Raw genomic sequence first — 22509 nt, 5'->3', positions numbered from 1 at the left:
CAGACTGGATTTGGCATTTTTGTCTACCTATCCTTACCAAAGACCTGAGATAGCAGAAGTGGATTTTTGAATTGAAGGTATTACAGATATTGTCACAGGATGGAATACTTTCAGTTCAAACATCCACATTGTTATCAGGATGGATATCATCACATAATAATAATAATAATAATAATAATAATAATAATAATAATAATAATAATAATAATACGGCCGATGTGATGGGCTGTTGCCTCGAAGCCGTGAGGGTCTGGATGGGCGTTAACAGACTCAGGCTCAATCCTGACAAGACCGAGTGGCTTTGGATGTTGTCTCCCAAGGATCATGTCGACTGTCCAGTGTTGACTCTTGCGGGGAAAAATATACCCCCTTCGGAGCGGGTTCGCAACTTGGGTGTCCTCCTTGATCCACAGCTGAATTTGGAACATCATTTGATAGCTGTGGCTGGGAGGACCTTTGCACAAGTTCATCTGTTGCACAGTTGCGACCCTACCTGGACCGGGAGGCTCTCCTTACAGTCACTCATGCCCTTGTCACCTCACGTCTGGACTACTGCAACGCTCTCTACATGGGGCTACCCTTGAAAAGTATTCGGAGACTACAGTTGGTCCAGAATGCAGCCGCGCGAGTAATAGTGGGTACTCCTCGATACACCCATGTTACACCTATCCTCCGTGAGCTGCACTGGTTGCCTATTGGTCTCCGGGTCCAATTCAAGGTGTTGGTCATTACCTTTAAAGCCCTATATGGCTCAGGGCCAGGCTATTTGCGAGACCGCCTACTACCTCATAGTTCCCTACGTCCGGTTAGATCCCACAGGCTGGGCCTCCTTCAGGTCCCATCGGCCAAGCAGTGCCATTTGGCGGGGCCACGGAGGAGGGTTTTCTCTGTGATGGCGCCCACGTCTTGGAACCAGCTCCCCCAGGAGATTAGGACCGCTCCCACCCTGTTGGTTTTCCATAAGCTGCTTAAGACCTGGCTTTTCCAGCAGGCCTGGGGTTTATAAAATCTGACCCCTGGATGACTGTAATTGTACTGTTCGTTATGTTGTTTTTATTGTTAGCCGCCCAGAGTCCTATGGGAGTGGGGCGGCTTATAAATTTTAAAAATAAAATAATAATAATAATATCAGACAGGTAAATGACCCACATTTATCCCCAACATGCTTGGCTGATGATGATCATACAGTTCAGACTTTATAGGAAGAGAATGGCTGCAGCAATTGAGTTCAAAAGAGCTATACAGGTAGTCTTCAACTTAAAGACATTTATTTAGTGACCATTCTGAGTTTAAACAGCACTGGAAAAAGAGACTTATAACTGTCATTCACACTTAAAATTGTTGCATCATCCCCACAGTCACGTGATTAAAATTTAGACGCCTGTCAACTGGCATGTGTTTATGATGGTTACAGTATCATGGGGTCAAGTGATCACTTTTTGTGAACTTCTGGCAAGCAAACACAATGTAGAAACCAGATTCACTTAACAACTGTGTTACTAACTTAATAACTGCGGTGTTTCACTTAGCAACTTTGGCAAGAAAAGGTTGTAAAATGGATGAAAATTCACTCAACAACTGTCTTGCTTAGCAACAGAAATTCTAGGCTCACTTGTGGCCATAAATTGAAGACTATCTCTAACAAGGAGATATTACAATGACTGGCAATGGCTACAAATACTGCAGGAGGCTCAAGTTTGCCAAAGGACTTGGAGATCATTCACTTGGGATCCTTCTTTCTATTGTTTGCTCATGTAGGAATTTTCACAGTTCCACCCTGAAATTCTGCCGATGTATGAAAGACTACTCAACAATCGCAAAGAGTGGAAAGCTCTGGCTGACGCGTATGAAGCAAAGATGGCAGCCTTGCAGGAAGAAGAGAAGAAGGACCAAAAGCCAGATGCTCCTCAAGGTTAGAAAAGGAATGAAACTTAGGCTCCCTAATATTCTTTCTCCTTCCAGCCACTGGCTTTAAATAATCTGACCTGAATAGTGTGTGAGTGTGAGAAAGAGAGAGTCGATTCTGATAAAACATATTAAAATATCAAAGCATCCTATGTACAGGAGGAAGGTTAGTTTATTTTGCTATGGTTAAGAGGAGAGGTTCCTTCAAAATTGGAAAGACTAATATATGACCCCCAATTGCTCAATGGATTGAAGACATGGTATGACTTATGATTTATAAACAAATTGCTTATATACATAGATTGAGTATGAATAAATTTCAATGAAACACGGTCATCCTCTATTGAAATTGTCATGTAAAACTTAACTGCATATTACTCATGGCATTTCCTCTTTTTTTAACTCCCCCCCCCTTTGTTCTTTGTTTAAAGAATAAAGCAATAAGAACAAAATCAATAGCAGGAATTAGGTTTAGAGCACAGCTAGCAATTTCTCTAAATGAAGTACACGTTTAGTCATGCCCTTTCATCCATCCTCATCTATATCAATTTTATAAACTTATCTCTTTTCTGTCAACAAAATTCTTCCTTTCTAGCAGTTCCAAAATCCAATCAATTTTGACATTCCCCTCTCAGTTCAGTTAGCTTCCATGTCCTAAAATTAAAACAGTGCCTGGCATGCAAACATTAAGCAGATGGTTCTTCATAGCCGATTTTTAAATTGATACCCATGGAAGAGTTCAGCTAATCATTGTTCTTTTCTTTTGCAGCACCAATGGCCAATGGAGGACCTGTTACCTCATCTTCAACTTGTTGCATTCTTTAGGTCAACACATTAACAATGCAAGATTACAATAAGTCAGGGCTGTTTGACATATACATCAGAACTAGATTTGCCTCATGTACCGATGAACAAGAGTCATAGCAACCTGGATCTAGAGAATCAAATGTCTATTTTCAAATGCAAACTTTGCATTTATCCGTCCCCTTGAAAAACTTGAGATATATAGCTAAATAGCTGAAGATGCCATTATATGTTCTAAAGTTGTTCTGGGACATGACATGCAGACATGTGTGAGCTATGTGAACATTCTGTATCACTGAACTAACTCTCTGCCTCCTATGGTATTTTGGGGCTATATTATTAGAAATCTAGAATAAACTGCTTCTCAAGACTGATTTATAAAAGCAAAGGCCCATCATGGCTGAAGTAGTTTGAAAGTAAGCAGGGTCACAACAAAGCTTTGGAGAATCTAAGGTGCTCTCATCAATAATCTCTACAATGAATTATTTCACAGCAGTGTATCCAAAGGAGAAGCTAATCTATAGATAGGATACAATCAGCCATTAAAGGGGAAAAATGAAGTCTATCCCCATGCAAATCACTGGGGAAGAGACCCACTACGACCACAAATCTTGCATCTGCAAGACATTTAAGTTGCAATCCTTTTGTCATATGTAGAGGGTCTAAGCTTCAAATCGGGCATTGGACATTAGCCTTTACCTGTTCTTACGGAATAGGTCCCTTGTATTGAAAGCAGTAAATCCCAGCTTAAAGACACACACACACACACACACACACACACACACAAATGTGAGGCTTCCTTTTAGATCCAAAGCAATAATTTGTTATGTAGACCAAATAAACACTAAAACATCCAGAAGAGCTGGTACTTATTGGCAAATGCAGTTTATTTTCATGAAATAAAATGTCAGGGGATATAATGGGAAAGCAGAGCATATAAGCATTCATGGTTTGAATTTTATTATTATTATTATTATTCATATTTATTGGCTGCCCAACTCCAGTAAAAATAAATTCTGTAAAAACATGGGAGGAATTGGGGACTGAGCATCCAGAATTATAATTTAGTACTATTGAATGAAATAGAACTTAAACTGTATGTAAGCAAATTGCTTTTACATCACAAATGAGCATGGAAATGAATATGGAAAAGCAAGGACATCAGCCTGGCAACTAAATGCAGATCATTCCGCACTATCATGTTTCCAAAGCTACCTATGGCTGGACCATGAAAAAACTAAGCAAGAAGAAAATTGACTTGCTCAAGCTGTGGTCTTGGAGAAGGCTCCTGAGCATGCCTCGGTCAGCAAAGGCGGCAAACAAATACTGGAGCATACGGTACCAGACATATCACTGCTGTGCAAAATCACAAAATTCTATCTTAACAGTACTTATTTCAGTCATGTCATCCAATCAAACTCACTGGAAAAGGAAGTTATCCTTGGCATGGTCAGCAGTAAGAGGCAATGAGGCTGCCAAAAAAAACAGGATACCCATATAAGACGACTTTCTAAAGCATGCAAATCGGCTTCGAAGTCGGGGGTCGTCTTATACGCCGGAAATTACGGTAGTTTTGGCGTATAACACGACTTTCTAGGCATGCAAATCGGCACCGAAGTCGGGGGTCGTCTTATATGCCGAGTCGTCCTATACGCCGAAAAATACGGTAAGTAGATACTATCAAAGCTACTGCTAGCCAAAGCATAAAATAAATTAAAAAGGCATAAAAGATAAAAAAAATGTGTAGAGAGCTGGTCCATAGAATTACAATGAATCAGACACAATTGGATAACATATTACAAATATGATAGCAAGGCTAGAGACTAGTTTCTGGTAACTGACTGTATAATTGTAGTTAAAATCTCACAAGTCTGTGTACAAATTTAATTTGAAAAGAGTTATTTTTTAAAATAAAATATTTAAAAACCTCCCATTCATTCATCTATCTGCCTTAAGTCTTTCAATTAAATACAGTTCTCAGTTTTTTTTCAGCATATGCTGTGTCTAGGCTCCCTCCAATGCGAAAATAAAACATGCAGATGGATACAATACCGACTTCTAGGTAAAAGAATAGAGAAAAGGCAACAGCCAAATAGCATGAGGTATATTGATGAGGTTTGGCATAAGAGCATCAGGAAGAATGAAAATGGATTACTGATTAGTGCACAAGTTATTACCAGCAGGTAGTTTTCTGAGGAAATCGAAAACTACATAGTAGTGCAAAGTTAAGAAAATCTACATCCCATATTGAGAATTGGTAGTCTGAGCTTTCCAATTGGTAGAGTTCACATTGGTCAGCAAAAGCTTATTTTCATACAATGGAAAAAAAGCAGAAATTGGAATATTCTTTGGATCAGACCAATGTTTCTATTCTTAATCACAGCAGCTTGCTTCCCAATGAACCTCAGGAGAGTTTATCTAGTCACCAACAAAAACATTTGTCCTTTTACCACTTAACATATATCTTTCGTCATATATAGTAGTCAGGTGTCTCCAAACAGTGTGGAGCATCTTCTTTAGATACAGTCTACCTTACAGAAGACTACGACTTTCAAATGCCTGTTTATTAGTAAATGTGCCTTCTGATTGTGTCACTATTATTTATTTGAATATTCCCTTTCCAGCCAACCTGTTGTGATATCTTGATGACAACAGATTTAACCTGTGTTTATGGGGTTGCGATATTTCTTTAATAATCACAGTGCATCCACCTTTCATTCATTATAATAACTAGTATTGTAGTTTTAATAAAAAACATAGCCAGGGCATTTGGGAAAAGCTAAATTGTCAGTTATATGCTCAATAACTGCTTTCTTTCAATTATTAATCATTAATGAATATTAATTTATAATTCTTGGGAGTACACATTATAAATAATCTAACATATGTACCTTTAGAAAAAATGTTATCAATGGAACTGAATTACCCCTTTCTAAACCTCTTTAAGAAATGAGCACTTCTTCCCTCACCTAAGATCTGACTGCTGCACTTCAAATATTTCTAATAGAATACAACATTGATTTCAATAGGTTTCATTTGATTTTTTCCAAACCTTTCTTAAGTATGCAAATGTGAATAACATTAGTCTGACATAATGTCTTTACAATCCATACCTGATGAAAACTAAAAAGCTAGTCACACCCTTCAGAGATTTGAACCTGGGCAGCTTGCCACAGGTTCCCCATCTCCTGTCAGCAGAAACCAGGGAGGATATGTATCTTGTCTGTTGGGTGAGGCACCCGGTCTACCAAATATAAATCAGTCTGTTCTGCATTTCGCTCCAATGTAGGAGCATGTTTTGCAGGCAGACCTCACATACTGTGAACACTATAAATTCAAAATTTTGTGGCTGACAAAGAGTTAAGCAGTGTTTCTCAACCTTGACAATTTTAAGGCATGTGGACTTCAACTCCCAGAATTCCACAGCCAGCAATGCTGGCTGTGGAATTCTGGGAATTGAAGTCCACATGCCTTAAAATTGTCAAGGTTGAGAAACACTGAGTTATTGGGAGACTAGTATAGCTATTTCAGCCTCATTTGCCTTAAATTGGACAGCTCAGGGTTGAAATGAGGGGTCCTTGGTGCTCTCCAAGCTTAGCTGTTTTCTTGCAGATGTTTCATTATCCAAGCTAGGTAACATTATCAGCGCTAACATCACTAGCACTAGAGTATATATATATTCATTTCAGACAGAATACAAACGGACTTTCTCTAGCATAGTGGCTGAACAGTTAATGCTTTATTATATTGGAAGGGCTAAATCCCAGCATCAACACAAGGACTTCAAGAACAAAATCAGATCAGCACATTGTGTTTCATTTTGTCATTTCTTTTTTAATTAGCACTATACACATTAAGGAAAGCAACATAGTCGTGAATGTCTATTTACTGAAGTAAATAAATGTATTTTAGCCATTCAGAATTATCTGCCTCAACATTTCAAGCACTGGAGATAAAGATGAGGACTGAGGAGGTTTATTTCAGTATTGATTCTTGAGCTGAAAAAGAAAAAGAGGCAATTAAGCAAAACCAGCACCAAGATACATCCTAAGTGCACACAGGTTTTAAACAGAGTTTTGAAGGAAGCTATATGAAATATATTTCTCCTTAACTGATGATAGCTTAGCTGCCAGATGATCAAAGACACAATAATATTGTTATGTATATGTAGGGGTGTGGGTCTATACATATGTTGTACATACTGTAGTATGTTTAGGTGTGTGTCATGTATGTGTTTTCACTTTCAGAGCGGGCAACTAAATTTTATTTTTGATGTGTGCCGTCGTGCCCACATTAAAAAAATGACAATAAAGGTTATCTTATCTTATACTATGTTTTTCCCAAATTAAAAGTAATATTTAGAATCATGTACAATCAAATGTAGCCACTCTTGAAGCACATTCATGGAAATCAACAACTGTCCTGGAAAAACTTCTGATGATATAGGATTCGTTCTTTCCACTGATGCCTGAGACGATAGGCCTCCACAGCCAACCACAATAAAAGAAAAATGACATACATGGAAACATTTGATTCAAGCATATAATCCATGGTGTTTGCATCATGAAGTATGTTTCATCATTTCCCGCAGTCCCCCAGAAGCATACGCCTGAAGTACTGTTTTCCTGCGCAGCAAGAGTATTGTATGCACAAACTTGGAAAAGCAATGACACACTTCCAGTGGAAGATTGGATTATAAAGTTAACGGAATTTGCAGAAATGTTTAAAGCTGGCCAGTTTGATCAGAAATAAAAAAATAGGAGAAAGACGTTTTTGAAAGACTAGAAACTTTATGTGGACTTTCTGTTGAAGGTAAAAAAAATTAAAAAGATTAAAAAGGGACAAAGAAGACGGGTAAAATATTATGATCATTACTCAATATTTCCGATGGTCTTAGGCAGGGCTTGTCAACCGTCTTCTCTCCCTCCCCCCCTCCGCTCCACCTCACTTGTTTGTGGAAAATATGCTGCTTGGCGGCAGTCTGCATGAACTCTACCAAATGTGCCCTGCAGGGGCGCATGAAGAGCACAGGCGCAGAGCAAGGCCCTGCCCTCCCCAGAGACTCATTGTGCAGCAACCGGATTGACTTCTTCTCGTGCACGCAGGTCAGTGAAGGGGAGGCCGCCGCAGCACCCAACTCCTGCGCCTGTCAGCTGACGACCCCGAAATTTGCGCTTGTCAGCCGGGAGGTCTGGCGATGGCCGCCGGTCTCCTTTGCCACCCTGCCTGTCCTCGACTCTTCCTCCACCCATTCATGTTGAGCCCACCGGGGCTTGACAGGGAAAGAGGGTGGGAAGGAGGAAGAGACAAGGAGGAGAAGGAAAGGAAGAAAAGAAGGAAGGAAGGGACAATGGGAGAGGGAGGGAAGGAGGAAGAGACTAAGAGGGAGGTGAAGGAAAGGAAGAAAAGAAGGAAGGAAGGGACAAGGGGAGAAAAGGGAGGGAAGGAAGGCAGGCACCCACCCCAGTCCCATCCCAGAGACCCACAGATTCCCCCCCCCACAGGCACTCTGCAACCTGACTGATCAGCTGGCCACGCCCCCTGGCCATTGATCACGTGACCCTGGGACACTGTGAACGTCATAAGTATGAATCAGTTGTCAAGCATCCGAATGTAAATCACATGACCCTGGGGATGCTGCAACAATCATAAGTGTGAAAAATGATCATAATTCGCTTTTTCAGTGCTGTTGTAACTTCAAACAGTCACTAAGCGAATTGTTGTAAGTCGAGGACTACCTATACTTTCCCATTTTTTCCTCTTTTTTTTGGTTAAGTTTTTGATACCCCCCGGCCAGCTGGATGGGCGTCACCACAACATGAGGAACTGCATTAAAGGGTCACGGCATTAGGAAGGTTGAGAACCACTGATTTAGAGACTGTTGTCAAAATCAAACAAATTTACAGAAAATACCTTCTTCCAATGCTTTTGCAATTCTTTTCAATTCCTCCTGTTTTGCTCTTTCCTCTGCTTCTCTTATCCTATCCTCTGCAGCGATAGGCTTCAAATAAGCTATTGTAAAGTATAACAATATGTATTCAGAGGAAAGATAAATGCATTATGATTTATTGTTTCATAGTTCCTTACTTTCAATTCATTAAAGCAGGTGGAGTTTCACTATACAAAATATTTAACATAGGTCTCTGGAATAATTTTAGCTTCACAGTGGATCAGGCTTGTTCTCCATTTTTAGCATTGCTAATATTTAACTAAATTATTAAGATGCAATTTCACAAAATATAAAAAAGGTAAGTATAGACAGTATACTATTTCATACTTTACATATTTTTACCTATTAATAAGCCCTAAACTTCTACATTCAGAATGACTCTTTAACAAGTTTTTTAATGCTCTTGATTTATTAAATTTATATGCTGTCCATTTTACTGATACTGATTTTTTAAAATGCTTTATAAAACTGAATACGCTCATAATGTTCATGCACCAATAAATATATGCATCAAATTGTATATATAATTGAAGTATAAATGCCAACTCCAACCAGGAGCAATAAAAAATAAGTTGATATCATATCAATATACAATAAGCAATCTTGTGCACTTATTTTTTTCACATGAAGTGATCTAAGATTTCTCAGAAGATGCTTGTGAATAACTGTTAAGATGCCAGATGAAACACCTGGATGTAAATGCATCTATTGCAAAAATGTTATAGTACTGTTTAATTGCATTACTGATATATTTTCTAAACCAGACATCAGCTATTCACAATACAAACATAACCAAAAAGGTTATTTTTGTTAACCACTTACCATATCTTCTTGCTCCATAAATGATTCCCAACAGCAGTGCGGAGTATCTGCAGAACTTTAAATAAATTACAGAAATGTAAACCATAAAGAATATTATACTTAATTCACAAGAACACTGAATTGAGACATTCCAATGCTTTATATATTCAGCCCTTTAGACATGGAGCGTGTGACTGGTCTACCCGCCCCTTGCTCTCCCGTAATTGATCCTAGTTTCACCGTATAGGCCAGAATCTGCCATGATCTTAACACTTTCCCTCCCCTCATTTGCCCCGTTGGTCTCGTTCATCCCGCGGCGCACAGCTGTTATATCATTCTGTATACCCACTATTGTTATAAAATGGTATACACATTATATCATTTGTTTAGCAACCATTCGATGTTACAACAGCATTGAGAAAAATGTCTTTCGAATCATCATAGCTTCCCCATGGTCATGTGATCAAAATTCAGATGCTTCAACCAGCATGTATTTATCATGGCTGCAGTGTCCTGGAATTGGTTAAATGGTCACCATTTGCTGGCTGGATCACAGCTGGCTTCCAACAAACAAAGTCAATGGGGTAAGCCAGATTTGTTTAACAATGGCAGTGATTCATTTAAATCAGGGGTGAACAATTAATTTCCCCACATAAGGAACTGGGACTGTTATGGAAGGCCGAACCAATAGGCTGTGAAATTGTGTAGGCATGCACGCACGCCATAAGTAAATAGGAAAAAAAGCAGTCACCTTCAAAAGAAAAGTAATACAGTTGTATTGAATGCATAGTGTGCATTTATTTACATTTTATTTCTAATTTCTGATTGACGTCATGCAGGTTGGACAGGGACAACCAAAGAGCTAGATGTGGCCTAAGGGCTGTAAAATGCCCAGGTCTGATTTATAACTCACTTAACTATACCTTGCTTAGCAATAGAAATTCTGATCCCAACTTTGGTCTTAAGTCAAGGACTACCTATACAATTTTATATATTATACTTGCTTTTAGCAGCATAAAAGCAGTAACCAGAATACAAAACACAGAATACAAAAATAGCAATAATTATACTTGTTTGAACACTTTGAACATGTTTTCCAAAGATTTCCCAGATATTTTTATATTATAATGGTATGTTGGAAGATCCTTGCGAGACAAAAGGGAGTTGAAGATTATAGAGGTGGCGCAGCAGTTAGGGTGCAGTACTGCAGGCCACTTTAGCTGACTGTGTTCAGCAGGTCAGCGGTTCAAATCTCATCGGCTCAAGGTTGACTCAGCCTTCCATCCTTCCGGGGTAGGTAAAATGAGGACCCAGATTGTTGGGGGCAATGTAAAATATATATATATATATATATATATATATATATATATATATATATATATATATATATACATTGCTTACTGGTGTACACCGCTTAGAGAGTGCTCGCACTTAAAGCGGTATATAAGTCCCATAAATAAATAAATAAATAAATAAATAAATAAATAAATGTAAACAACATCTCAACCCACAAAAGCAGAAAGGACCAGGAAAGCATTCCAGAAAGTAAAAGTAAAGCAGGGGAGAAATATTTTCAGACTTATAAAATTTCCGTTAATGTAACAATTACTGCTTTTAATGTAATATTACAACAAAGATAGAACTGGTACTCATAGTTCTTCTTGTCTGGACTACCTGACAGGACTAACACATATATCATTTGGCAAAGCCAAAATGGCTTTTAAACAGCATTCAAGACAGACTCTCCATGATGGATGTATTTAGCTATCATTATTATATTTCACAAGAACTTTTCTGATACAGCTAGTTTGTAGATAAAAAATCTTTTTAATTCTTTGGGCACCTCTAGATCTTGTTAAGATTTTTTTGTTAAGTGCTCAGAAGAGTCTGAATGAGACACCTTTTTATGTATTGTAAATGGTCTGTGATTAATAAATGTGTGTATATGTTTGTATATATACTGCATATATATGTATATGTGTGTGTATATATATGTGTACACACATGTGTGTATGTATGTATGTATGTATGTATGTATGTATATATATAGACAGCGAGCATCAGAATTTCATTTTTTAATGTGTGCCAGTGTGTTCACAGAAAAAAAAGCTACCATAAAGGTTATTTTATCACGTTTTGCAAAAAAACCGATTTATTGAACAAGACGCCCCTTGAGCAAGAGACGGAGGGAAGAGAAATTCACTCGAAAACTCAGGAAAGACGAGTCTACGTGGAAGACTCTGGATCTGCAGCCAGATCGAAAGGGCAAGAGACGGGCCCACCACCGTCCCCCATTCTCCGTGACCTCCACCGCCACCTTCCGACTAAATGGGGACGCCGGTGGGCCTCCCCCGTTTTGCACGCCTCGCCCATCACGAGACGGAGCGCGTGCAAATTGCACCCCCCTCCACGCAAACATACACGCGGAAGCCCGAAGTGGCACGCGCGGCGTCTCAGCTCACCTTGATCAGCGGAGAAACCTCCACCGGGGGAATCATCTTCTCCTCCCGGTCGAAGGAAAAACGGATGTGACGCACCAAGCCGTTTAGAACGCAGGCGCGTTCTTTGACGTAGCAGCATCGACGATACAAAACGAGAGAGAAAGATAGAGATAGAAAATGGGGCAGGGGTTCTCAACCTTAGCAACTTTAAGATTTGTGGACTTCAACTCCCAGAATTCCTCAGTCAGCAAAGCTGGCTGAGGAATTCTGGGAGTTGAAGTCCACAAGTCTTAAAGTTGCCAAGGTTGAGAACCCCTGTGAGAGGCACGATATCAGAATATGCCTCTGAGGAATCCCACGGAAAGTCTGCGACTAATTTTCTTTTTAACATAGCATTTTTAGCGTTTTGAACTATATTTAAAATCAAATAAAAAGAAAACTTTACCTTTGTAAATAACATCAACATATTTATATGGTGATATTTTGTAAAGGTCTTAGAATATAAGGTTTATTCTAACAATGTCTATTCCTATGTTTGTGTACTGTACACCAGGGGTCTGCAACCTTGACAACTTTAAGACTTGTGGACTTCAGCTCCCAGAATTCCTCAGCCAGCTATGTTGGCTGAGGAATTCTGGGAGCTGAAGTCCACAAGTCTTAAAATTGTCAAGGTTGCAGACCCCTGCTGTAGACCAACCACACAGCAGTCTAGTAGTGTAAGCCAATAAGCATAATTTATACAGTATTTATGAATTTAATCATTTTTATATCCAAATAAAAGGGTTTTTACATTATATATTGTTTGATGAAATAGAAATTATATGCCATGATTAATTCATCAAACAGTTGGAAAAGCCTGTTATTATTGATTTACTTAAAAAGAATAATATATGTTTTGAAAGATACAAGTTGAAAATGTTTTCAACTACTCTAAGACACAGCATCTTTAAAACTTCCTTAAATTGGATCTGAAAGAAGAGATAAACAGCAGAGAGTAAAGATACACACACAGCCTGCCAAAGTCCCAGGGAGAATATCACAATACAATATAATCAGTGAATATTATTAGCAGGAGCAGCTGTGGGCAAATTATCTGAACTGCAAGAAACTATTCCACAAGAATATTTTGAGACCATAAATATTTCTAACAAGGCCGGTCATTTTAAATGTTTGTTTAGTAATATTTCATTTTGCAATAAATCATAAAGTAATTCATTAATTGCATAAATCATTTAAATAAATTAAATGAATTGTTTACATTTAAATTTTGATACTCAAAGCAAACCCCAATGCAGTTTGCTTATGTATGATGGCAACTATGATTGTATAATTATGACTTATGATTTACCATGTTGTGTGAATCCAGATACTCAAAGGGATATCTAGCTTTCTATAAATAGGAATGGCTGGGACTGAATATGTTAACCTGTTTAAATAAGTCAAAACCATCAAGGTCTACTCTACCCCATTCAAGTTCATGATGAATTCTCCAGGATTTTTTCTATTTCCAGTTAGTAACAGTAACAATAACTATTGTTGTTGTTGTTATTGAGGTATGGAGGAAACTACGAAATCAAATTTTGTTTAGTTCTAAGAAATCATGATGAATTATATCAAGAAATTGCTCCTTCCCAATGTAGCATCTTCCAGATGTATTTCTCAGAATATACAGGGGGAGAATTTACAAGTCTTCCTTAAAAAGTTAATACTTGTTTAATCGCTGTCCAGTGAGAAACTGTTCTTACTCTGTTATAATGTATGAGTTCAAAAGGTACACAAAAATAGCTTGAGTGACAGTTGAATTCACCACCATAGATATTGCAGCTCATAGCAATTGAAGGAATGTCTTACTAGACAACTTCAAGTAACTCTTGTTTATTCACCAGGGAATAGAAGGTATCTTGCAGTTCTGACCAAGTATGGAGTCATCTTGTGAGCTGGAGGTTCTTGCAGTGTTTGAGATCTTCTTTGGGAATGCCATCTGTAAAGACAAGAGCCTCCTCTACATATAAGAAGTGTTTGATACAGACAGCTTCCCAGAGAAACAGAGAATCTCTCCAGGAAAGATGGTGAGTTTTTAACCTATATAAAAAAATGATGTCTGTAAGGTTTTCATAACACCAACTTGATTGAGTAACCTCTTAAAAGGTAAATATTTAGAGGATAAATATTTTTTTTAAAAAAAAATAAACCGCCTTTTTTCATGTACAACTCCAAACTACAGTCTGTATACCCTGTCGCTTTTGTACAAGACAGTATGTATAAAACATTATAGCATCAAGGCTGCATTTTGTTATTTAGGAAAATAACCTGAGAATTATTATCAGCTGCCCGATTTACTTCTAACTGTGTAATCAGAACAAGGTACTATCTAACTGAATTAATAATTCTCTTCATTTCAGGCCAGCCGAAAAACGAAAAAGAAGGAAGGAGGTGCCAAGCGTGCTCAGAGGGCTTCCTCTAATGTTTTCTCCAACTTTGAACAGACCCAGATCCAAGAATTTAAGGAAGTAAGAACATTTTTCCCTTTAGGATGTTTTAAGCTGCGCATAAGGGGTACTTCCATTATAAAAACTGGACAAGCTTAACCCATTGTCATCCAACACAACTGGCTTGTTACCGTGCTTTAAAAATAGGAAATCTTTACTATGAATATTTATCTGCATAGTTTCCTTTAAATCAGAGGCTCTCTCTCTCTCTCTCTCTCTCTCTCTCTCTCTCTCTCTCTCTCTCTCTCTGGAATTTTGTATTTGATTTAAGAACATCATTCTTGTTAGTATATCACATGCCATCATTCTATAAGCTGTTGGAATTTAACAAGATAGTCTTTTAATCATAAGTAATGTGATAAATCCCTAGACCAGTCTTGCCCATTGTAGCTGCATGGATATCAATTCCCAGAACATTCAGAACAGCCATTTTAGTTAAGAAATTCTGAAATTTTAATCTATGTATCTTGAAGACACCAGCCCAGGGAAGATTGCTGTAGATTATTTCCTGTTTTATTTTCACCATAGACAATGTAAAGCAGAATAAATAATATACAAATAATCTACCTGGGAAGTAGGTTATGTCTACAGATTCGATTTTGAAAAAAAAAACATTCATGCCATTCACAATGGCTTGTGTGAAGGAGTTCATCCCATAATGGAATGAAACTTCTGCTAGTGGGATTTTTTTTTTCTCTTCCCAAGCCTACAGATCTGCTCAGAGTAGTTGGGAGATGAGAGAAACATAGACAAAAGTATTTCTGACACGAGTGGCAGTCTACCTATGTCATTTGAAATGTCATTTCAAATTTTCATTCTTCATGGGAAGAAAAGAAATATTTCCTTTGTCTACAGTTGAAAAACTGTTTGAAGTAAAAATAAATACATGTATTTTTTTCATGTTTGAAAGGAACAAAGGTATAAACATTTTGCTGCTTGACTCACAAAGTTGGATGAAAATGTTTAAGATTTGAGAAAATATTTTGCTATTACAGGAATGCAAAAAGTGTGGCAGATGGGTAATGCAAGGCCCAATGACATTTCTTTTGTGGGCAGGGTTGCAAAACATAGCCTCATTGGGGTTTAATTCCCCCCCCATTTTTACAAGGGCATCTATTTCCCCCCACTTAATTCCAATTAATTCTTAATTCTTACCCCAGCTCCTATCAGCCTAGCAATTCAAAAACATGCAAATGTAAGTAGATAAATAGGTACCACTTTGGTGGGAAAGTAACAATGTTCCGTCTGCCTCCATATATAGTCATGTTGGCCACATGACCATGGAAGAAGCATCAGACAATGCTGGCTCCCTTGGCTAGGAAATGCAGATGAACATCATCCTCTAGAGCAGTGGTTCTCAACCTGTGGGTCGGGACCCCATTTGGGGTCAAATGACCATTTCACGGGGGTCGCCAAACAACGCAGTCCACCATTTTTTCCCCCTTTTCCTTAGCTGTGCTACTCCCTTTTATTCTATTGACTTTTGAAAGCCAATAGAATAGACTCTCTTGAATAGAGTCTAATTCTCTTGGCTTTCAAAAGCCAATAGGAATTGTCCAGGCTGTCTCTGCCCTGCTGAGCCTGCCAAAAGTCCCATTCTGCAAACGGTGCTGCACCAGTTGAGTAGTCCTCGACTTATGACCGGTTGAGTAGTCCTCGACTTACGACCGGTTGGGGGTCGCGGCATTAAAAAGGTTGAGAACCACTGCTCTAGAGTCTGACTCTACTGGATGGAGGAAACCTTTACTTTGCACCTTGGAGATCCTGCTCCTTCCTACATTGGAAATGAAGCCCTCAACCTGTCAAGTCAAGCCCAATGTGGCCCTCAAACCCATAGAAGCCAATTCCTCTAAGCTCAGGTTTTCTCAATCTTTGCAGCTTTAAGATATGTGAGCTTCAACTCCCAGCTTGCTGACTGGGGAGTTCTGGGAGTTGAAATCCACGCATCTTAAAGTTGCTAAGCTTGAGAACCTTACTCTATATTACTGAAGCAGTCGTTAGTCTCCCCCAAATTTGTCCTGTGAATGGCTATTTATTGTGATGTTCAATGTTTTTTCCATGGCTACTATACAATATGTCATATAACTACAGTATTTGTGGTTCTTGGAATCAAGGGAATTACTGTTAACCCAGTTTAAGCTGATTATGTAGAAATTCATATGTTCCATTTCTGCTTGTCCAAATAGCTAAATTTAAGAGCATTGCTAACAAACAGAGGAGCCTATTCAGTAATGATTCCATCTTCCCATAGAATAATTTGTAACTCTAATTCTGGAAGAGGAATGATTAACCTAATGAAACTACAATAATGAACCTAATGGGACTATCAGTATTCCACACCAAAACATAATTCTCAGGATTGGTTGGTGGGAGACGAGTTAGCATTTTAGTTGATATATAACCATAACATTATTGGCTGTGTTCCTATCTTGTACTAAAGTATCCTGAGGTTTTTTTGGGCTATGGCTTAGTACTACGGGTGAATACAGACAATTAGGTTTATTCAAAAGGCATGGTTAAATCCTGGCTTAGAAGTATGTTTGAATGTATTTGATAAGAAAAAAAATTGAAGTCTACAGCTCTAAGTGTAAGCTTAACCATCACATTTTTGCTTTTCCAAATGTTGGAATATAGAAAAAGCTCTCGTGCCAATTTCCTATCCATTGAAATACATTGGACTTAGACCCAAGTAAATATGATTAGGATTGAAATGGCATTAGTAACTAATGGATAAATAATATAAAATACCTTTTTTTTAAATAGGCTTTCACCCTAATTGACCAGAACAGAGATGGATTCATAGATAAAGAAGACCTAAAAGATACCTATGCATCATTGGGCAAGTGTTATGAAATTATTTCATCTCAATTTAAAATCAATTGTTTTCCTTTCTTTTGTAATTTGATACAGTAATAATTACACAAGTAGAATACAAGGAACAGAAATAAATTGCAATAAAATAGAGTAGCTTTAAAATCAGACTCTTCTCTATAGAGGAGCAGATGGCAAATATATTTATAGGATATTAATATAATTTAAATGTAAATTAAAATAATTTCTCAATCTATTTCCAAGTATATTACCCCATTGATTCAAGGAGATTGCAGATAAGGTCAGTTTAAAATCTACTTTTGTTATTAATTGCTTGAGCTCTTTGTGCTCTTTTAAAATAATTATAAATTGAAGGGGAACGGGTAATTAGAAATTGGATTTTTTTTTGAAACGGGTAATATTTTTTGCTGACATTTATAATAGTTATAGAATTTACCATCAATAAGATCCATGTAAATCTGATACAGCTAAAGACAGATGCAATTAATTTCTTTGTTTGATTTTAGGTAAAACAAATGTCAAAGATGATGAATTAGAATCTATGCTTAAAGAAGCTACAGGACCTATTAATTTCACCATGTTTTTGAATCTATTTGGGGAAAAGTTAAGTGGTAAGTTTAGCACTATCTTATGAAGCCATTTTTTTTCCAAAAACCTAGCCTGAATTTTTCCTGTTTGTAAGGTGGAATATAGAATATAGCCAACTTTTTTACAATGAGAAGGAGGACACAAATAAATTTAAGAAAAAAAAAGTGAGTCTAATGCGTGCGTGTGTGCCGTGTCATGTTTTGGTAAGAAGTAAACAAAGCCACTTACATGTGGCGCACTCTTGCGCATGGCGCACTCTCTCAAAACAATTCTCCTGTGCGGAGCGCATGCGTCTCATAATCGCGTCTCACCGCACTGTACCGAGCCTTGACAAATCATCATGTCAAATACAAATACGTCACATCACACACAATGGATCGGATCGGCATCAATCAAATACAGAGATTTACAGATCAGTCTTCAAATATCGAAAAGGAGGACATGTAGGAGGACACTTTTCGAGAGAGGACAGAACTTACAAAAGAAGGACTGTCCTCCCTAATGGAGGACGATTGGTCACCTTATTGTTTGTCCTGAATTAGGACAATGAGCTTAATAGTGATCCTACAAATCTCCTTATTTGGCGAGGTTGTCCTGTAATAAAAATGGCTATAAAAATTAAAATAAAAACAAATAGGAAATGTTGAAAACTTTGGGGGTTGCCAAACTGAGTCTTCACCACTTTTGATGTGAGCTGATCCACATAGATCCATATACTTTTGAATTTTGTAGTGGCATTTTCGCTCAAAATAAGTTCAAAATTATGTTTAGAACAAAATTCGGTTTGGAAAATGAGTATTCAAATGGAAAACTGAGAGAGGCATGAACTGATTTATTTGGAAACAGACTTCACTTGGAACTCCTAATTCCTGTTGTCCTAATTTTAGTTTTCCAAACCAAAGCAATTGTTTTCCCTTTAAACAATCCCTTTTTTATAGATTAATGACTTGTCAACCCATCAAGGGACCATAGACAATGCTGAGTGTTTTTCGCCCAGTCCTGTGAGGCAGCTCGACCTCAAAACTACAACAAATTATTGAAAACAATTGAAGCTGATGCTATATCCTCTAGTCTAGTCTAACATTTTAAGGCTCACAAGGAACAAGATTTCCAACAAATTCAACTGTATCTCATTATTTTCTGCAGGCACAGATACTGAAGAGACTATAATGACTGCATTTAAAATGTTTGATCCAGAAGCTAAAGGCAATATTAACAAGGATTAGTAAGTATTAGATGGCAAAAAGGTCATTGGGAATCAGATAGCATAAATTAAAGCACATTTAAAAAAAATAATCAGAGCCTTTCATTGTGAAGCAATTCATACTATCAGTTTGTATTGAACATAACAGGGATGATATTTCTTCCTGAATGCATTCTAGGCTAGAATCTAATATTTAAAATGCAAAAAGTTATGCCAAAGTAATGAAAATTGCTCTCAACTTCTTTCTCAGTTCAAAGCCTTGGTATAAATTTTTAAAAGTCCTAAACAGCCAGAAGGCAGATGACCTGAGCAAGCATCTGTCCCTTTAAATTGTCTTCTCAGATTGTTACTTCTGATTTGAGCTCTTTCTGCAAAGGTTCCCCTTCCAGAAAGGAGCTAAATAAGAAAATCAAATCAAGTCACTTCATTACAGCCATAAGGCCAGAAAACAACAATAGAAAACCTAAAAAGTTAAGTGAATATCAATATGCATATATAAAAATTGGCAAGTATATATAAATATAATATATATAAAACAAATAACGTAAATTAAAGGATGTAAAAGTACAGCAATAAAAGTATAATAATAGAATAAGAAAAATAACATATACATATAAGTAGTGTAGTTGATTATTGAGCTTAATGGCCACATCAAATAAAACAAGGTAATAGAGCATATTGGGATATAAAATATGGAATGAAATAATCAGATAAGATGATTGGCAATTGGCCTCAATCTGATTTAGATAGGTTCTAAGTTGAATGGCTATAGCTGCCAATTTTTATATGGTCCATGTATTTGTACCTCGGAAGAAGTATGATAGTTTATTTATAAGCAAAATCAGAATCTTCAGTTAAAAGACAAGTAGCACACACAGAGGCCCAAACTGGGAAACCTAGGAAGATAAAAGAAGTGACAATTGTACTTTGTACCTTGAAATATCTTCAGAATGAGGAAAGGGATGAGAGTCAACCTAGAGTTCCTGTTTGTAACCATGTTCAACTGGGGCAAAAACATGACAAACCTGAATACACGTTCAGATAGAAAGTAAAAACTGGCATGTAATATTTCTAGATCTCTAATCTAGAAAGATTATATCTTCCATGGTGCCATTAAGATATATAAAAATATGAATCCGGACTGTTGGAAATGTAAAAATAAAGAGGGAACATTTTATCGTATGTGGTGGCAATGCCCCAAAGCAAAGACTTATTGGGAGCAGATAAGGAGATGGATACAGGAAATAACAAAAGAACAAATTAAACTTAAACCCGAAATATTCCTATTAGGCATAATCAATCCAAAGATGGAAAAACAACTTCAATACATCATTATACACATAATAACTGCTGCACGCATTGCATTATGTGCAATGTTGGAAAAGGGAAAATATACCAATAAATGTAATGATTATTTACAAGATACTAGAATGTGCTGAGATGTACAAACTTACTCTAGAAATAAAAGACTAGGAAGCTACAGAATTTTATGAGATATGGGACATGTATTACAATTGGTTAGAATTGAGGAATAAAAAAGTATGAGAAGTAATGTAAATAATTGTAAATAAATGTAAGAGATATAGGACATAGTATTGTTAAGAAAAAAGAAAAATGTACTTTGTATTTTGTTTTGTAAAGAGAAAAAGAAAAAATAAAAATAAAAAAAAATAATCAAGTAAATTGAGATACCCACACAGACATATAAAATATATGTTGCAAGTAATGCACAAGACTTCAGTGGCACTTATCTCATTGAAAGAAAGGTACAGCAAACATTCTCCCACATAGGAATGGACAAATATGCAATTTTTTTTTACATGCAACCCTTTATAAAATTTTAAAACACATCTTTTCTTTGCTTCTTCAACAGTATGAAACGCTTAATGATGTCACAAGGCGATAGGTTTTCAGCAGAAGAGGTCTGTATTTTTAAGAGAGGCACTTTTTAGAATGCAGCTAGGAGCATCCCAATTAAAAATCAAATTCTGTAGCTGGTATGGTGGAATATTTGTTACTGGGTTAATTACTATCTTATTCCAACAAATTCAAAACAAATTTCTTCCAAACCCATTTAAACCTGTCTTGCAAAATTATAACATATTTGAATAAATAAAACATTGAAGGTGACATAAGGATCCATGAAGCGGCTTTACATAATCCAGATCACTGAAGCATCTGTCACCTGGCTGAAATCAAATGGCAACAACTGTTCAACTGCAGGGTGCTAAACTCTTGATGCCAGAGATTAAGTTCATTGGCTTCTGTCTGCAACATGAACATGTGATCACTGAACTATGAATTCTTTGATAAAGAGCTGGTTCTCACTGAAAACAAAAAGATTGCCAGGTTTAATCTAAAGAAAGTGCAGATGACTTCTAACCTCTTTTATACTTATAATCAGGAGCTAATGTAATATGTACTTGGTGGCCACACTAAATTATTGCTTTTTAGAAAAATTAGTTAATCATTACTGTTAATCAGGCAGAAGGTAGCTAATGGAATACGTTTGCTTTGTTGAAGTTACTTTTTGTCCTGATGAATGGCAATTTCAGTTGTGTGAAAACTTTTATGGAGAACCCTGAGATAGCAGCTTCTAGTTTTGTTACCTCTGTAAACAAAATGTATGCTTTTTTGAGTCTAGCAGGAATTTTTCAGTAGACATGCTTCTACAGTTTCCAACTTTAAAGACTTTAAAGAATCACTTTGCAGTGGTCTTTGGGCTTGTCCTGCTCAAATTCTTTGGTTAAACTCTTCCTTTTTCTATTGCTGAACAGATGGATCAGATGTTTCAATGCTCCCCTATTGACTCGGCAGGAAATCTGGATTACAAAGCTCTCTGCTACACCATCACACACGGAGATGAAAAAGAATGAAAATCATCAGCTTTAGGAAGTTGTGTTAACATCTGTCACATTAATTAAACAAAATGGCAAACATGCTTTCTCTATGATTTGAAACACTTATTTAAACAGCCATCTTTCCAGATATTGAACTGATGTTATTACCAAGGTCACTTGAAACACACAAATCAATTATTTCAGTTGTGTGTTTGTGCCACCGAACAGTTAAACAAGAACAGTTATAGTGTGTACCTTCACATTGCATTTTAAATATACTTTGAAATTAGCATTTATTGTAGGGATACTGTTATGCAGATCAAATATTCAGTTGGCGCATCTTGTGTATTCCAGATGGTTACTGACTCTCCCTTCATGGTGAATATTTGAAACAGTGGAATGGTAGCAGCTGCATAAACTGTTGTGGTAGAATACTCCTTGTTCTAGTTTTAAACACATCATTTGAGATCGCAGCCACCTAGAAATGTCCCATCTGCATCACTTGACTATCTGACCGTTAATGTAATTGAGATTTAAAATCCTCTTGAAAATAGATTAGGTTTAGGGTTTGTTAAAAAAAATACCTTTGCCCTGGAATGTTCCAAGCAATCTGTTGTGCAGCTACTTGTATGTGTTGAACAGAGATCAGGATGAG

The 22509-nt window shown here is 37.1% G+C and overlaps 3 protein-coding genes across 4 annotated transcripts in view; 2 read left to right on the top strand and 1 right to left on the bottom strand.

Annotated features, from left to right (window-relative positions):
* Positions 1-4646, top strand: part of PDE6B (phosphodiesterase 6B) — a 35120-nt gene extending 30474 nt beyond the window's left edge. For both annotated transcript variants that reach the window (XM_039359702.1, XM_039359704.1), the window contains 2 exons: positions 1759-1912; positions 2675-4646. In XM_039359702.1, the coding sequence (XP_039215636.1) occupies positions 1759-1912; positions 2675-2730 (210 nt within the window). In that variant the 3' untranslated portion in view covers positions 2731-4646. The remainder of the gene's footprint in view (positions 1-1758; positions 1913-2674) is intronic.
* A 1876-nt stretch (positions 4647-6522) lies between these two features.
* Positions 6523-12068, bottom strand: ATP5ME (ATP synthase membrane subunit e). The gene is made up of 4 exons (XM_039359708.1): positions 11923-12068; positions 9482-9536; positions 8623-8721; positions 6523-6707 (listed from the first exon to the last, which is right to left on the bottom strand). The coding sequence occupies exons 1-4, from the start codon at positions 11956-11958 to the stop codon at positions 6685-6687; spliced, it is 213 nt and encodes a 70-aa protein (XP_039215642.1). The 5' UTR covers positions 11959-12068; the 3' UTR covers positions 6523-6684.
* Positions 12069-13817: 1749 nt separating this feature from the next.
* On the top strand, positions 13818-21956 carry MYL5 (myosin light chain 5). Its single transcript, XM_039359701.1, has 7 exons — positions 13818-13970; positions 14304-14411; positions 17154-17229; positions 17729-17833; positions 18957-19035; positions 20888-20936; positions 21792-21956. The coding sequence occupies exons 1-7, from the start codon at positions 13968-13970 to the stop codon at positions 21888-21890; spliced, it is 519 nt and encodes a 172-aa protein (XP_039215635.1). The 5' UTR covers positions 13818-13967; the 3' UTR covers positions 21891-21956.
* Positions 21957-22509: the final 553 nt, after the last annotated feature.

This window comes from Crotalus tigris, unplaced genomic scaffold (assembly GCF_016545835.1).
Source record: "Crotalus tigris isolate CLP2741 ecotype Arizona unplaced genomic scaffold, ASM1654583v1 scf7180000019100.1392032, whole genome shotgun sequence".
In the NCBI taxonomy this organism is placed as follows: Eukaryota; Metazoa; Chordata; class Lepidosauria; order Squamata; family Viperidae; genus Crotalus; species Crotalus tigris.
Note: the sequence above shows the minus strand (reverse complement) of the source record. Positions and strands in the feature narration are given on the sequence as shown.